At 42.0% G+C, this 17,907-nt stretch overlaps 1 protein-coding gene across 2 annotated transcripts; it reads right to left on the bottom strand.

Annotated features, from left to right (window-relative positions):
- Positions 1–5,537: 5,537 nt before the first annotated feature.
- pdcb (phosducin b) lies at positions 5,538–9,782 on the bottom strand. 2 transcript variants are annotated; one of them, XM_005733129.2, is made up of 5 exons: positions 9,594–9,782; positions 8,636–8,708; positions 8,416–8,477; positions 7,073–7,221; positions 5,538–6,889 (listed from the first exon to the last, which is right to left on the bottom strand). In XM_005733129.2, exons 3-5 carry the CDS (start codon positions 8,459–8,461, stop codon positions 6,374–6,376), a joined length of 711 nt encoding a protein of 236 aa, XP_005733186.1. In that variant the 5' UTR covers positions 8,462–8,477; positions 8,636–8,708; positions 9,594–9,782; the 3' UTR covers positions 5,538–6,373. The 2 variants fall into 2 exon arrangements, with proteins under 2 accessions (XP_005733186.1, XP_005733187.1); XM_005733130.2 differs by lacking the exons at positions 8,636–8,708; positions 9,594–9,782 and adding an exon at positions 7,493–7,595 and having other exon boundaries at positions 8,416–8,473.
- Positions 9,783–17,907: the final 8,125 nt, after the last annotated feature.

The raw sequence follows: 17,907 nt of genomic DNA, 5'->3' as shown, positions 1-17,907 counted from the left end.
AAGATGCTAGCAGGCAAGGCATACATGGAACGCCATAACAAAGTGGCCGGCATAGTGTACAGGAACATCTGTGCCAAGTATAACCTGGAGTAATTAGTTAGATTACTCGTTATTCCCATCACTGTATATATATATATATTTACATATATGAGGCATAATATATAATAATAACATTATGATATCATCAAATCAAATCTCATGAGGCATTAAAAAAATATTTGCAAAAGGCTTAAAGACAACTGGAGTATATTGGACTAACCAATACAGGACTAAAGTTGTCTTTAAAAGTCTCTGTAGTATAATTAAAGGATACTGAGGGTAGTGCTGTGCAGAAAGAATAAAAGCCTAAACTAGCTTATTTATGTAATTCATTGACTGCTCGACTGGATATCACTATTTTCCATTATTATTAGTATGTATAAAAGTTCTGTATAAAGTTCAGTTTGCATTTTTGTTTGCATTTATGAAAAGGCAGCACGGTGGCACGATGGTTAGCACTGTTGCCTCACAGCAAGAAGGTCCTGAGCCGGGGTCTTTCTGTGCGGACTTTGCATGTTCCCGTGTTTGCGTGGGTTCTCCCCGGGTACTCCGGCTTCCTCCCACAGTCCAAAGACATGCACTTTGTGGGGATAGGTTAATTGAAAAATCCAAATTGCCCATAGGTGTGAATGTGAGTGCGAATGGTTGTCTGTCCCTGTGTGTTAGCCCTGCGAGAGACTGGCGACCTGTCCAGGGTGCACCCCGCCTCTCGCCCTATGACAGCTGGGATAGGCTCCAGCGCCCCCACGACCCTGAAAAGGAGAAGCGGAAGCGGATGGATGTATGGATTTATAAAAAGGTGTGGGTCTTGATAAGTGTTAAACTTATACACTTAAAAAACAATCGTTGGCCCTTAGAAACATGGACCAACAATTTTAAAATAAATAATAATAATGATAATAAAATGCAGCTGAAACATATGAAATCATAGGTTTATTTATTCAAATAATTAATCATTAAGGATGTTGTGTTAGGTGGAAACTGAATGTGTACAGATTATATTTGAATAGATTAAATTTAAAGTCATTTCACTCATATAACAAAATTACATTGAAATTGTACATGTGATGTGTGTATCTGTCGATCTAGCTAGCTGCCTATTATGATGCACATGCAAGTTTTGCTTTGTGTCCTTATGGATTTACAGTAATAACTTGAATATCTTTATAAATGTGATTCCTCTGCTCCGTACAGGAGCAACAGAGCTAATCTTATCTTTGAGCTACACCCTTCATAACTTCATGCTCCGTATTACACAGCACATTTAATTACTTGTAGAAGGTTGAAGTGTGAATGTTTTCTTTTTATGTGTGCAGCTGTGTGTGTTTTTTCCTTTCTTTTGTTACACAGCCACTTACACTTTCACTTAGTGCTCTTGGGTGGAATTTCTTCGGAAGTCTCAGTTTCAGACATTTTACTGTGTCCCTTTGTGACATAAACCTTGTTGGTATTCAGAAACTGTTGAGACTAGTTGGACAAATACCTCAGTGGCTTGTTGGTTCATAATGAAAATGAGACTTCCATGAGACAAAAGCGTGAACACGAGAAGTTTTAAGGCAAACATTTGCTGCAGGCAGCGGAGCTATTTTCTGACAGTCTGCCGTCACGCCTGGATACCAACGTGTACAGTAAGCTGCAGCAACATTACAGTGAAAACCTCTTAATCTGAGTCAACCATACCGACAGTTGTCAGGACTTGTCATCAGCATTAAAGGCAGGAGCATGGACACTCCAGCCTGTGGTGTTTGAATTTAAACAGATGTGATTCATGGTTACGGGGACATTTACTTAAATCCAGCAAAGATGAGAGTACTTCAAAAGAACTTTGCAGGAAGTTAATCCTTTGGAAATCTAGCCACTCATCTCTTACACCATCCTTGACATTTTTTCAAGTTTCGGTCCTTTCATTCAGTAAAGTGAGCCTAGCGTGTGAAACATCAATAGGACCAACCCAAAAGTAGGAGGTGGGAGCCTCCTGTGCACTATAATTTATTTTTCTGCAGCCGTTCCAGCTGTGTTACTCATTCTCATCCTCCACTGAGTCCTCCATCCTCTATCTTCCCCATTTCTTTGAAAAGTTTGCTCCCCCCACCTTTGTTTTGGTAACAACAATCACGTTCTGTGAGGCCGTGTTGCTGTGGCGGTTGCATTGCGTTGGACTTTATTCCACGCGTTCAAAAAGTTGCCCCTTGTTTGTACTGAAAGCTCACCAGGCCCAACACTCACATCATCACTTCATCGCTGACCTTCATGAGTCACGAGGATCTTAACAACATATATAAACAACTTTACTTAAAATAGGTTTTCTTACAGGCAGTTAAGTCATCTGCCAAACATCCGGTGTCCATATTTGGTCTAGCGTGCTTCCAACCGGGTGTCCTGCTGTGTCATGACATCACCTCAGTTAAACTGTTTTTTATGTGGGTGAACTAGAGCGCGACGGATGGGCTTTCCAAGACTCCAAACATAAAAAAAGCACAAAAAAGTGTTCCAATTAGCGAAGGAGTATAAACAAAGGGGGGACCAAAATGTCAGGATGGGGGTGGAATCAGGTGGTCGGAGCATGGGTAAACAGTGAGATAAACATTTGTTTGAGTGGAGCAGTGAGTCAGGTCATGTATGGGGTCTTTTCCAAGAGGAAAGACTTACTGTATCTGTGTAAATGTTTTTCTGGACTTCACTCTGCAGTTATTCAGGAAACTCGGCTCATGTGAGGCCGACCCTTCAGATAAGCATCGAGGTAAAATATACCCTCATTTCTTAATGGCGTTAAAAAGATCTTTCCTCAGCTCTTCCAAGATGACTCACTGTGTCTTCTGCCTCACTCACTTGTGGCCAAAAGCCAGGAATAGATGGTTGTAGATTGACTAAAGTGTGACTTAAACATTGCACCATATTATTAGGAAGTCGATGGCTGTCCTGTTTGCAAACAGTGCTGTAGTAGTCGAGACTTGACGTGTTTGGGCACCCTGAACCACTTTCTGCTCCGATGGCTTCTGTGGAAAGTATCCAAAAGATTTTGATAGAGACGCTATGGTGTAAAAATGATGCAATAAAAGCTAGAGGCTATGCAAGTCATGCGAGATGCGCTACTGTGGAATGGCAAACACACGTAGATCCTTAGAGGAATATTTATAAGAGTGTAACAGTTTGGCAGCTCTGGCTTCAATATTCATTAGAAATCCTTCTTACAGGCAATTACTGTATATAAGAGACTTAATGTAATTTCCCCCCCAAGGAAGCCACAACCCCCCCTCACCTCAGAAAGTTTGAAATAAGCTTGGACGTTCTTTTCCAAATTTCTAAATCACTAAAGCTACAAAACCTACAACAAATAAAGTGACCCCCTATTAGTCAAATTTAACCCCTTTTTTTGCCTTACAGCAGGGCTGGGCAACTCCAGGCCTCGAGGGCCGGTGTCCTGCAGCTTTTAGATGTCCTTGAACCAACACAGCTGATTTAAACGGCTAAATTACCTCATCAACACGTCTTGAAGTTGCAATCATGTCATTCAGGTGTGTCGACCCAGGATGAGATCTAAAACTTGCAGGACACCGGCCCACGAGGCCTGGAGGTGCCCAGCCCTGCCTTACAGCATGAAACCTGCCAGTTCAATTAACCTGATACGTCCATGATACGTTAGGTTGTGGGACCATCTTTACCAGCAAGAAGTCTGGAGTCTGAAATGGTCATCACTGCTGTGATCGTGGTCATTTGTCCTGTCACGTGATCCAGTTTCAGCTAAATTTTGTATCTGAAATTGGACAGAGGATTTCATACATGATTCAGTGACTCCAAGGTGCCCAAGTCCTGTGGCTGTAAATCAAACCCAACTCATCACCCCTGCGCCGCCATGCTTCACAGTCAGCAGGAAGTGTTTTTGCAGATATGCTGTGTCTATTTTGTTTGTTAGATGTCACACATCTATTCACACAGAATAGAAGGTGTTTGCTGTTAAACCATTTTAGTGTTTGAGTTCATTCACGACAATTTGGTGCGATACTCCAGTAACTGGGACCGGTGGTGGCACTTGGTGAGCATATTAGAGCTTCATAGTCCAAAGGTAAACTGCGCCTCTGAGTCAGTGCACAACTCTGACGACCTGGGTAAGTCCTCCAAGGGACCTCTTCAACTTTTTCTCAAACTGTTATGGAGTTGAAGCATCGCATTAAATGAGAACACACGGATGAACTTTCCCGGAAACACATAAAACTGCAGCCTTTTCAGATACACGCGCGCCCGTCACTGAGCAATAATGTCCGACGCTCCTGCTTTTCAGTCAAGCTGAAGATTGTCGAATCATTGGTGGACAGAAGATTAAAAAACAAGTCTGATAAATGAAAACGATAAATGTAGTAAGAAAAGCAGTAAACTAAGGACGGCCTTTTGAGAAGAAGGAAGCATGAACGGTAAATGTGTCTTATTTCTATAAAGCTTCTCTATTTTCTCAAGTGTTGTTCCCAAAATGTGGTTTTAATGATTTGATTATAAGTTAAACAAAGTAAGTATGATAATATAGTTCTGATAAATTTACGACGAGATGGAGGAAACCTGTCTGGAGGCTGTCTGAGCTTTAAGAGGCGAACTGCGTCTCGAAAATACACACATATGGTAATAACACAAAAACACTTACCTTCCATAAGAATTTATATGATCCTATTATCTACTTCATGACAAACCTTGTTTCCTACAGGCTGTTTGATTTAGCTCACTGCAAATTAAATTGTGGGTTATTGCAAGTCATCACTGAAAAGGAAAACAAAAAATTAAGTTGTGGTTTCAGCATGCCAGGAGTTCAGGGGGTCACGGGTGAGTCAAGTCTGTGCTTCGATACAGATGAAGTTATCATACACGCGACAGCATCCGTCTGCACACTATTTTTCTTCCGTAACCTTATGCAAACTTTTGAAAACTTTCTTTTTCTGATCCCTTTTTGAAAATTTTACTTCACTTCAAGATGAGTTACTAAACTCGAGAGTATTTACACCAGGCCTTTTAATCTACGCAAAGTACGCACACTTAAACTAAAGGGTTTAAGTGTGTGGAGTGTAGACAGAGGTGGTGGGAGTGAAGGAAAAAGTCGTCAGATGACAGAGTAAAATTCTTGGCTTCATCTCCTGGCAAATTCTGAAGCGATCCTCTGCTGCTTAGGTTCAATATAGACTTAAAATATGTGTGAAATTGTGTGAAATTTCACTGTATTTTAGTTTTACTAAGTATGAATGGAAAATGGAGAAAAGCCTCGCTCTGTCCGAAGGCTTAAACACATTTGAAATCCTAATTTTACTTCCTCTTTGAGCCGCAAATGAAACGTGCAATTTCTACAATTTGAAAAAGCCCAAACTCACTACTTTATAACCACCTGAACAGGAACTACTAATGCAAGATGTTGTGGACTCCATCAGCGACTTCCTGGCCACAGTGGTGAGCATTCTCACCCTGCCTTTAAAACCCCCAAATCTATATCGTGTATGAATGAAATGCAATGGCAAACATTCGATTTTTTATTATTATTGTTATTATGACTGACAGGAGTATGTTTACTTAAATACTAATACAAAGGTTAAAGGGAAACCTGGCGTGAGCAACTTTAAATGCGAAGATGTTGACACTGTGCTGAGTCATGACTTGTGGGGTAAGATTACACACAGGAACCCCAACATTAACCATTTCCTTTTTTGTGACTTCCTCCATTTGTTTCCAATTCCCAGTATGACCTGTGCAGACATGAATGAACCCGTCTATGATCACAGTGATGAAAATGAAGCTGCGAAACGTTGATCTTTTTCTTACTTCCTCTGTTTTTAAATGCTGTCAGAGCACCCGGGATACATCAAACATACACGTGTAACACATTTGGGGATGTCTGTTTGTACAAACCCTGATTTTTACAAGCAGCCTGTGTAAATCTCAATTGAATCGAATATAAAAACTACAAAAAAACCCTGTTAATCATTATTTTTACAAGTAGATACAGCGTTGGAGTCAGTGTTACAGTTTTGGCTTGTATCGGGGTAGTGGTGAGGGGAGTTGTGCTCTCTCTCTCTAAATATATATATTTATATATATTGTATTAATAGAAGCTGCTCTCCTCACATTACTGTAACTGTCTCGCCCATATTCTGAAGCACCCATATCTGGGTCACTGATGTTTCGTCATCAACTGGATGTCAATCTTTTCCTTTAGACAACGATCCCAAAACACTAGAGCGCTGGTGGAGATGTTACGCTTGCCTATTTATTGAAACCCAGCTCAATATTTTCATATTTTAATGTAACTGTCTTTCTTAGATCTTTCTTCCTTTGGTTCTTCATCAGCAGCCAAACTCTTCATTTACTCTATGTTGTTCTCTTCATCGTCTTCCATCTGAGGCTGCTCTTTCTCTGGCAACAGGCCGTAGCTGTTGAGGAAACCCTCCACGTCAGTAGCAAAGAATTCCTCATTTAGATGCTGTGTGCAGGACAGGAAGTTTCCCAGTAGCTCTCCAGCTTTGTACACGAGCAGCGTGGGTAAATATTCATCCGAGAAGCGCTCGGCGGCACCGGAGGCGACGGCGTCAATCTTGCAGAACTTTACGGTGGGATACTCAGAGGCCAGGCAGTCAAGGCAGCTGTTGAGTGCCTCGCAGCCTTTAATCCCATTCTTGTAGATGTGCACAACCACAACCGTGCTGTGATGCTCCTTTTCAATAACTTCTAGGAAAGCCTCTCCACTGTCCAGGTCATACACGCCTTCAAACCTTGGCCCAAAGCTGAGCTTGTCATGCATCTCTTGCATGCACCGCTTTCTGTAGCTCTTTAGACATCCTTCATCCTCCTCCTTAAGCAGTTCATACTCTTGGACACTCATCTGAAGGAAGTGTATTAAAACAGTAGTTACATTTTTGGGTTGATATTTATGTGCAGCATTTGGAATGGCAAACATTTGCTGCTCGAGGCTAAAGTTTTCTAAATTAACTGAGAATTTCTACAATTTCCTGCACATCGGAGTTAAGAACTGGTTTAGCGCTGTGGGAACTGGGTTGTGTCATACCTTGCGGTTAAGGTTTCCTCTGGAGGTATCTTTTGCTTTGCTGGGGGATGACATTTGTCTCAGCAGTTCCCTTTTTGCAGGATTCAAGTTTTCTTGGTCCATGCTTTCCAACTTAAACCTCCTCCAGTCATTGATCACCCCTTTGGGGCCTACGGAGAAAGCAGATAGTTGTTTGTGTTCAGGGAAATTACTAATGTCTGTGCTAAACTATTTATGAACGCAGAGTGGCGAGAACGAAACAGGAGTGGGAAGACAGATGCTTCAAGAGACAGGATTTAATTCAGTCTGTCAGTCCTGCGTGTGGGAGCTGTGGTTTTATAAAGCAGCAGTCATACAAGTCTTGGTTTTAACAGTGATGTCGTATATATTTATGTTTGAAACCACTGGTCACGCTTATGGATAAGGAAGTGTACCAGTTACCTTCGTGTTGCATAATAAAAAGACGATTAGAGCATCTGTTAACGTCTTACAATCCTCCAGGTCACTGATGTATGGTGGCTCTGAGAGGCCAAACGGTCTGCAACTTAAGAAAACACCAGCAATAAAAAAAATGCTGCAAAAGCACACAAAACACACCGGAAACAGGAAAAAGAAAACAGAAATAGAAAAAACAAAAACGGAAATAGGAAAAAACAGATTTCCAAAAGCACAAGGGAAGTGTTTGTGGGGAGACAATAACCCGACGGACCAGTTGCAGTTTTTTCCTATTTTTGTTTTCTTTTTTCCTAAATCCGTTGTGTTTTGTGTGCTTTTGCAGCGTTTTTCTTATTGCTGGTGTGTTCTTAAGTTCCAGTCCGTTTGGCCTCTCAGGGCCACCGTACTGATGGCTTGTTTAAAGCTTTGATTTTCAAACAATAAAAAACATCCACAGAGAATTTTATTTAAAAAGATGTGCAAGAGTGTCAGCAAACTCTTCTTCTATTTCTACACTACAGTTTAACACACACGGCCCAGTTTTATAGAATCGTCCGTGTGGTAGATTGGAAATGTTTATGACCGGAGAACTGTGATGCCAAAATTCATGCTTGAGATTTAATTTGAACAGTAGCTTGTCCTAATTTCTTAAGATATGCTTGTTTACCATGTGACTCAGACACATCCTAACCCATGTCAGGTTGCGTTAGGTTGTGTTTGAGCCACAGCCCGACCCTAATCTTTGTCAGGTTGCTGATGAAGTGGTGGACGTGAGGTTGAAGTGCCCAGACTCTGCAGATTTACACTTCGCTCTGCTTTTTTACTCTAAAAACGATTTTCTTGATGAACAATCTCATAGTGTTTGTGAAAACACCATAAACACAAAGTGTCAGTACCTGTGTGAGGTTTTAAACGCCATGTCGCCTCACCTGTTTGGGTCGCGGTCTCTTCCAAGTCAATCAGTCGCTCAGACATTTTCCTGGTTGGTTAGCTGGAGGACGAAAATTGAGAAAATGCCGACATGGCACCATTAATGATTTAGATAATGTTTGGGTTGTCACTGCAACAGATTTAGAGTCACTGCTACTGGATATCCGGTGACTTCCACGATTTTTAATTAAATTAATGCAGTCTAAGAGGATTACTGACCTGCGGCAGACTTGCGTGCTTGCTGTAAGTCCTTAAAGCTAATGCTTGAAGAATGAGCTGATGAATGTGGTCACTAAAATCATGAAACGCAATCATAAACACAAGATTACACAATCACAGTGATGCTGCAAATTTAGTGATTAAAACAGATGTGTGAATGCAACAGAAACTACACGTTTAGATGCATTAGCATATTCTTAGTGCAAATATATTCTTAGTGCAAATACTGGTAAAATTACCATCTTGCTAAACTTTTGACCTTCGCACTGCTTCCTAATGTCTCTGTGATGCTGCTGTTTGCACAGGTAGGTTGGCCTACATCCACCTCTATGCTGTAGCCAATATCTGATTGGATTAAATGATCTGTCCCCAGGGTTCCAGGTACTGCAGTCCTGCTTCCTGTATGCAGTCACAATGCTCATCTGGGGTAATGATCTTTATGACGGCAGGTCTAAGTTCCTCTAAGGTCACAGTTTGCAAGATGTACTTTTCTGTGATTAGCTCTAGCATTAGCAAATGGAGCTAGGTAAACAGCCTATACTTGTTATTATTATTACTATTATTATTGTTATTATTATTGTAGGTCTGTTTCTCTGTGTGTTGGTGAGAAATTGACGTCTCGTAACCATCTGACTTCCAATTAGTCACAGACCCGTGACTAAACTCAGCACTGTCAGAATGAACTCTTTGTTTGTGTTCTGCGCAGAAGCTTTTACTTTAAGTCATCAAAGAAACGAAATGAGAATAAACAAAAACAGCCTCTTGGATACATAACGTGGCAACATAATGTAAATTATACACATGAAACATAAAAAAGGCCCCAAAGTCTGTGTATGGAAGCAAAACACACTGACCAAATAGCTCGTATACTTTAAACGATTTCGTTCAAAACTCAACTTCACATTTCTAAACCCGCCTGTGTGACTTTTTATTGCATTATTAACAAAGGTTGTCTTACCTCCCACGGTCACAGTGAGGTCCTCCCTTTGTAGCAGCAGATAACCTTGCACTGATCTCCACTCAGTCACTTCACTGAGCTATCTGTTGCTGGACGGTGTGTGTTTTTGCGTGCTTGTGTGTGTCTATTCCAGCCAATGAAATTGGTCTAATGGAGATTTCAAAAGCAACCCTGTACGCCGAACAGAAATAGAGCGCAGATCCTAAGAGGATTTCACTTCAGCAATTAGACGACTCGACTTGATAAAGGCCTGACTACACTCGACGAAGAAAGAGAGAGAATGACAAAAAACTGAAAGAAAAACGTTTCTTTTTTAAAAAGCTTCTTTTCTTTTTTCTCCCATATCGCACATTTAATGCATCACTTGATCAGGCAGCTGATAAAAGCCATCCCTATTCAAGAGCAGTACACAAGAGCCACTGTGTTGCATTTTTTATGAGCAGCGCATTAAGAGTTAACTCGAGGAAAAGCGCCATATCCTCAAGATGAACTTTCAAATAAAGTGATCCTGTCTGGAATTCAAAGTTCTTCCAGGCATAGAGCTTCACACGAAACACATGACGGGAATCTTTCAAAACACAAAACACCGCTAGCTAAGGGTGGGGAATATCTAGTGATACGCTTTGTCATGTGCTTCCCGACTGTTTTCCACACAAAAATCCCACTCACTCATTTCTAAAACCTAGATTTCCCTCACAGGTAGATTGGTCGTTACGTTTCAGAATTATGTAAAATTTTATTTTGAGGTAAAAAAACAAACAAAAACAAAACAATGTCAACATGTGATCCTGTTTTATTCACTGGTTATAACCAAGTAAGAAATACTGAGAATATTAAGAAACACAAGTAGTAAGAAAAAGCAGAGACAACTGTGAAAGTTGTGTGTGGTTAGGTAATTAAGTTCTTCAAGTTAAGACAGAGTTCAGCACGAGCTTATAAAACCTAAATTCTTGTTATAGTTTTGTCATGTAATGCGTGTTGTCTCCTTGCATGTCTCCACAGCTCAAGAATTTCCGCTTTTAAGCGACAAAAGAGGAAGACGTGATTTCCTTTGGTTTAAGAACGTATACATCTGTTCCTCAATATTAAAATATAACTAACTAATATTACTAATCAGAAGGACGTTTATATGGATAACAAAGCAAATTTTATCCCTTCCTGTTTTTATATTTTCCCAAATACGAGTGCTTGTTGCTGATCCTTAAACAACAACATTACGCAGTAAACTGGTGACACACAGTGACGTAAAAATGGTAAACACTTTAAGTGGAAAAAGTATTTTAGTAAACACATTTACTTTCCATTGCAGTTGAACTTTGCTCATCTGCCCAAAGCATCTGAATATCATTATCTTCACAGCAGGTATTTGTTTCCTTTCAGAGCAACATAAATGCAGGAACTGCACCTTTCAAGTTTTACAATTTCGCAAGTTTACATGCGAGAAGGAATCTCCTCTTTGCCTTCATGCATCACTGCAAGCTTTCCGTTCCCTGAGTGCTGAATCACTGCAGCGCATTTAGGAAGGGCAAATGCTCGCCACACCCACACGATATTTTCTGCTACCGTGTTTGGCTTTTGCCCTTCATCTCTGTGTCTGTGTCCTGTCTTTATTGGCTTAAGGGATTACTGGACTTTTTTATTTAGGCACACAGAGCATGCATGTCAGGTGGGGTTCCATTATTCTCAGTCACTCGTAAAGCCCGGGTTGCTTACAGTGGAATTCAGCTGAATATTTTGCACCTTTTGTGCTAAAACTGTCTGTCAGCAGCAGCTATCTATCTGTCTGAAGGTTCTAAAAAAAGAGCAGCGACTATTATTAACGTCAACAACTGTTTTTAATGTGTTGTTTTAGTAACTTTTGTGAGAAAATGTGCTTTCAGTTGAATTCTTGTAATGAGCACAAGGTCAAACAGCCCACTGCAAACCTTATATGTATTAGTGTTTTTTCTCATTTTAATAATGAAAAATACAAGTGACCCAAATGGATCTTCTCATTGTGTAATGGCTAACATAATAGCATACTGCCAGTGTACTGCTAGCTCTGGGTCCAAGCCTGGACAAATGTGGAGGGTTTTGTCAGGAAGGGCATCTGGTGGAAAATCTTTGCCAACTACGACATGGAAGATTAGGATTTCCATACTGGATCGGCTGGGGAAGAGTTAACAATGACTGCATCTGATGTTGTTGGCCCACATTAGAAGGTGTAAACTGTGTTACTGTTGGCCGAAGACAAAATAAGAGTAATGGAAGAAGATTCAGAGACAGAGAGGGAAAGAAAAGCGGGAGTGTGGAGGTTAGACTAGAGCAGGGGTGGGCAATCTCAGTCCATGAGGGCCGGTGTCCCTGCAGGTTTTAGATGTGTCCTCGAACCAACACAGCAGATTTAAATGGCTAAATTAGCTCCTCAACATGTCCTGAAGTTCTCCAGAGGCCTGGTAACGAACTAATTATGTGATTCAGGTGTGTTGACCCAAGGTGAGATCTAAAACCTGCAGGACACCGGCCCTCGTGGACTGAGAATGCCCACCCATGGAAAAATGGAAGGTAGATAAGGTGTGTGTGCAGAAGACCAGGTGGAAGAGGAGCAAGGGTGCTCTGGAGGTGGAGTCAACTTGTTCATCATGGCATAGATGAAGAATTGGAGTAGGGGTAACGTTAAAGGAACGGTACATGAATAAAGTCGTGTAACTGAAGAGTGTTGGGCTGGATCATGGTTGACTGGTAGATTGGATCAGAAGATGAATGTGTAGGTGAAGGGAACAGGGGTGATTAGGGGCTGTTGGGTATGTATGGTGCTGGGGAGAGAAATGGTGGTCGTGGATTTTGTGAAAACCAAAGCAATAGCTGAGATTGGGTGACAGAGGAGTGTCGGGAGGTGCACACCGGGGGAACTACAACTTAGGCAGAAGGTGCAAACTGAAAGCGACAGGAGAGAGCAGGTTGCCTTCCTTGGTCAGGTTTAGGGATTAGAGATGTGATCAAGCTTATCATATTAAAATTTGGGACACATCGTCAGTAGTGGACCTTGGATTCATCGGATGTTTCGGCCATTATCACCTGACACCCTCATCCAAGGAGGCCCTGCCAGGGTTGGTCAGGCCCCACAGTGTGTCACTGGTTTGTGTTAAAATTGTTATTTCTCTTCTTCTTTCTTCTGTTTAGTTTTCTAAAGTTTATTTTCTTCTATCTATTCATTGCAGCTGAGAAGTAATACTTACCTCTTTAATATTTATGGAGCCTCACTTCTTCAAAGGGATAGAAAAGGAAGTAGATACGATCACTGAGCAGGAAGCTACGATGTATTCTTTCATCGTGCTTGTACCACTGAAATCTCCTCCACTGTCCACTCCACTTAATTGGGATCTGATGTCATGGTCTAAATATGAAATTAAAATATGAAATACTGAAATACTAATAAAAAAAGTTCACTTATCAAATGGGAGGTTAAAAGAGCAGGTGATTGAACACTACCAGGGATCTAACTGTGCACGTGGCTCTGTTATATCATCGGTAATTCGATCGCTTCCCTTGGCTGTAAAAGGTCAAGACAAGTCGAGACAGCCCTTGAACACTAGAGGTCAGCCTTCATCCTAATTCATTTGACTTTCAAAGCCTGTAAGGATGGAGACAGTTTCTCTCATTAGCTTTTTCTCCAGCTGAATTCCTCACAGCATTTCTTACTTACGACCAACAGAAAGAGTATTTCTGTTTCTGTCGATATTTGAAATGTGTATTTAACACACAGGCAAATCATTAAGCACAGCTGGTTCTCCTTCACCACGTAGTCTTAGAAGAGTAAATAACGTAACCCACTTTTCTGAGAACTAAAAATAAGGTTTTAGATTCCATAGGTTGCATATACAGCTGCACATAAAGTTGCATATGCACCCACTTACTTAACAAAGATTTTCTTTGCCTAGTACCCTTACATCATTTCTTTTGCATTTAATGCAGAATAACATTTTATCGACTTATTTTTGCCCAGTCCTCTCGCATTTTGTATTTTGTGATATTGCGGTTTGGTAAAATAACAATGAAAATGTTGAAAAATTTAACAAAAAACCCAACTGTCACGGTCCTGGGTCTTATGACACATGAACACATACAGTCTGCCCCAGCCAGACTGTGACACCAACCTCTTCACAGTTCAACTCCAGAAACATCCTGGCTCCTTATTTCTTGATGACGCGCCAAAGCCGCCATGCTTTTGTTTGGTTTATAAATACGCATTTACATCTACCAGCATGCCAGGCGCCGGGTCATTTAAAAGGTACATCAGATTGATGTTTTTAGGTTTCAGTGGCAGGTGGGGAAATAATAAAATAGAGACCAGGAGTAAACAAAACGATCGTATGCGTCATCTTGCCTCTCCCACCGCAGTATGGTTTCAGCTAATGCTTTACATACCTCTGTGCTGCGGTTTCCCAGTAACATGGTCTTTACGTATCACTGAGGCATGAAGAGCAACATGAAGGTGTGGAGTGTTGCTGGTTTTATGTAATAGATGAAAGAGATCTCTCTTGTGTCCGGTGCTGTGGGATAAAGGCGTCCCTCTACCTGCATATTACTCAGGTTACTCAGTCATCTTTGCATTCCTGCGATAGGAAGGAAGCAACGGCTTTTCCCGAGGCTACCGGCCATTTATATGTTAAAAGCAAAAATGATGTTTTCATCAGCTGGAGAGGCGACAATGACAGATTTGTTCTTGAAAGAGAAGTTTGATTTACTCTGCTGTTTTTAGCTCTTGACATAAGTTTAAGTTAAGTGCCAAGTGCCTGCTGCCATTTCTAACAACTTTCATAACCTAAAACATTTTAGCTCATGACAAATGTTTATATTATGTTGGGGGGCTGTGAGCAGAGCAGGTCAGCCACTAATCAGAAGGTCGGTAGTTTGATCCCAGGCTGCATGCCAAATATCCTTGGGCAAGATACTAACCCCATGTTTGCCTACTGGTGGTGGTCAGAGGGCCCGGTGGTGCCCGGTGGCGCCAGTGTCCAGCAGCCTCGCCTCTGTCAGTGCGCCCCAGGGCAGCTGTGGCTACAATGTAGCTGCCATTGCCAGTGTGTGAATGACTGAGTAAAGTGCTATACAAATGCAGGCCATTTACCATTAATTAAAAGTAATCTATTAAAAAGTATATATTTTACCGAGCTCCACTATAGCAAACCTTTGGGTGTTTTATTGCTCGGTCTTTTGGTCTGTAAAAACAGGAAAACATTTGTGGTTCTGTAAGTTTCCCCTGACCGTGATTAGACCTAGTTTGTGTTCTTGGTGTGAAGCGGTCATTCCTAGCAGTGTTCCAATATTATGACAACTGTGGGCTATTACGTGCTTAGGAGAAAGTCTGAAAGTCCAGCCTTGCTTTACTCGAGGCACAAAAAAAATCCAAACCGCTGACTCAGGAACTTTCATTTCCAGTTGAAGAGTTATCACAAACTGGCTGTTACCGGCTGTCTCATCCGGCTCCACGATGGTGAGTAAAAAAAACAAAAAAGATGAGACACTGAACATGCGTCAGGCGATTGTAAACTAGGTGTTGTTTGCTCATAGTCCAGAGGTTTTTCCCCCATTTTCCAAACCGAGGTCAGACGCTTAGCTTTGCTGTGAATGATGATCTGCTTTTCACAAACTGCTCCGACCTAATTTCCCAAAGTGGAGTCCAGCCTTGTGCAGCCTCTTGGTATGCAGGTGTGAAAATAAACAGAGATCCACACTTTTCCCTTATTTCCACGTTGGTCTGCTCATTTCTCTGTTAAATATTTTTCTTCGCTTCATTCTCTTCTTCACTGCAGGCTTTGACAAATAAATAGCTTCTTTGATTAAACCCAATAAATATTTGTATTAAATATTTTTTTTATTTGTAAAGAACTAATGCTGCTTTCTGCCTGTCTAATTAGTTGAACCTTACAGGACATATAGTTGTAACTATGTATAGCTATACATTCATCCATCTTATTCAGCTTATCTGGGGCCGGGTTGCGGGGGCAGCAGCCTAAGCAGAGATGAAGCCCAGACCTCCCTCTCCCCAGGCCCCTCCTCCAGCTTGTCTGGGGGAACACCAAGGTGTTCCCAGGCCAGCTGAGAGATGTAATGTCCTGGGTCCACCCTGGGCCTCCTTCCAGTGGGACTGTTATGGCCCTGGGCCTTGGAGGGAGTGAGACTGCCCTTTGGTGTTCATGCAAATCCATGTGTGCCATGACTTGTGGGTGATTGGTTACTTGGAGACCCGTGCCAGCCCACTTTTATGCAGAATGAAGTGTACCAGACCACACGGACGATTGGCTGCCCGGGGATCCCGTGATGCTCCAAGAGGCAATCAGTGGCTGATCGTGCCCACCTGTGGCTACAAAAGGCTGGAGGTCCTTCACTCAGTGGCTGCTGCTTAGGACTGAACGTGCAGTTTGCCCTTCGTGCCTCCCTCTTCGATCTTTGTTGAACTTGTTCGTAATGCTGAACTTTGTCAAACCTTGGTGCATGCTTGAACTTAGCCTGAGTTTTGAGCTGCTAGCTTGCTTTAGTTATCCCTTAGCTTTTATGTTTAGTTGTGTTTTGCTTTACGTGTGTTAGTTGGTTTCCCGGTGGCCTGCTGGACAGCCCTGCCGGTTTTCTGTTTAAAGTTTGAAATAAAACCTTTTATTTTACTCAGTTTTTGTGTGGGGGCTTGTGTATGTTACTCCTCCCCTGTCGCCTAGCAGAGGGGGTCGTAACAGGCACATGCCCAGAACACATCACCCAGGAGGCGCCCAGGAGGCATCCTTGTCAGATGCCCAAACCACTTCAATTGGCTCCTTTCGGTGCAGAGGAATAGCAGCTCTACTCTGAGCCCCTCCCAGATGGCTGAACTCCTCACCCTATCTCTAAGGGAGAGGCCAGCCACCCTTCAGAGGAAACCCCTTTCCTGCCGCTTGTATCCGCGATCTCGTTCTTTCGGTCACTACTCACAGGCGAGGTGAGGTAGGGACTGGTAAATTTAGAGCTCTCACACTCAGCTTCACCACGACGGCCCAGTACAGCGTCCACATCCCTGCAGCCGCAGCACCAATCCGTCTGTCGATCTGCCTTCTACTGTCACTACTGAACAAGACCCCGAGATAACTCCTCCACTTGGGTCAGGAACTCGTGCCATTATATAGTTAAATAAGACTCTCTCCTACCCCATAAACCAAAGTAATATAAAAAACCCAAATCATTTACTGTAACAAACATAAGGAATCTTACATCCAAATGAATTTGGGCGTAGTTTTGATTCAAAGACCTGCTGAATTGCAAAATCTTGACAAGAGTAACTGATCAATAAATTATAAACTGAGGGAGGCTGTTATAATAAAATAAAATATCTGACAAACATTATATCAGTTCGTCAGTGAAGATTATCCAAGGTAACTACAATACAAATCCATTCATCCTCTTCTCCTTATCCTCGCCAGGGTCACGGGAAGATGGAGCCTATCCCAGCTCCATAGGGCAAAAGACAGGATACAGCCTAGACAGGTTGTTAGTCTGTCGAATGGTAAACACATAGAGACAGCCAACCATTCGCACTCACATTCACACTGATGGGCAGTTTAGAATCTGCAATTAACTGTGGGAGGAAGCTGGAGTAGAAGCCACACAAACACAGGGAGAGCAAACTCCACACACAAAGGCCTCTGATGGCTCAGAGTCAAATCAGGACCTTGCTGTGAGGCAACAGTGCTAACCACCACGCCACTGCGCTGCCTCTGGTAAACTGACTCCTTACACTTAAAAAATATATATATATAATTTGACTGAGCACACATGGTATTGCTATCAGCTCAGTTGCACAGAGATGCTGGGAAATAGCTCTGAAAATTAGAGTTATTATGTCTCCTCCTTACGGGGGAAAATAGAAAATCTGCTTTGAACGAACCCCTTAAAGCTCGAATGAACTGGATGAACCCGACACTTGTTTCCACTGCTCTCACTTACAGTAAGTTACACCAAATTATTACTTAATACACCGAGTCTACGTTAAAGAGGGACGGAAAGTCTGATCAAGTCCAGAAAGACTTTGGTTAGAAGGTTATGTCTGAATGAGTCTCCCACAGTCTGCATGTGAGCGCAGGGAATCTGACTGGGAATGTGGGAGTCAGTTGGTTGATCTTACGGAGAAAGTTTGAAAATAAGCTTAGTTGAGTCAGTGATTCATTGTGAGCAAAATGTTTTTGTGTGTGTGCAATTTAAGAATGATCATGGCACACATGACAAAACAACCACAACACAAATGTCTATTCAAAAAAATGAAACTGCTGCTCGGTGTCCTGGGCACGCTGGCTTTTAGTGTGCGAGC

The sequence above is a fragment of the Pundamilia nyererei genome, unplaced genomic scaffold (genome assembly GCF_000239375.1).
Source record: "Pundamilia nyererei isolate P.nyererei 1_Seehausen unplaced genomic scaffold, PunNye1.0 scaffold00050, whole genome shotgun sequence".
Lineage (NCBI taxonomy): Eukaryota > Metazoa > Chordata > Actinopteri > Cichliformes > Cichlidae > Pundamilia > Pundamilia nyererei.
Note: the sequence above shows the minus strand (reverse complement) of the source record. Positions and strands in the feature narration are given on the sequence as shown.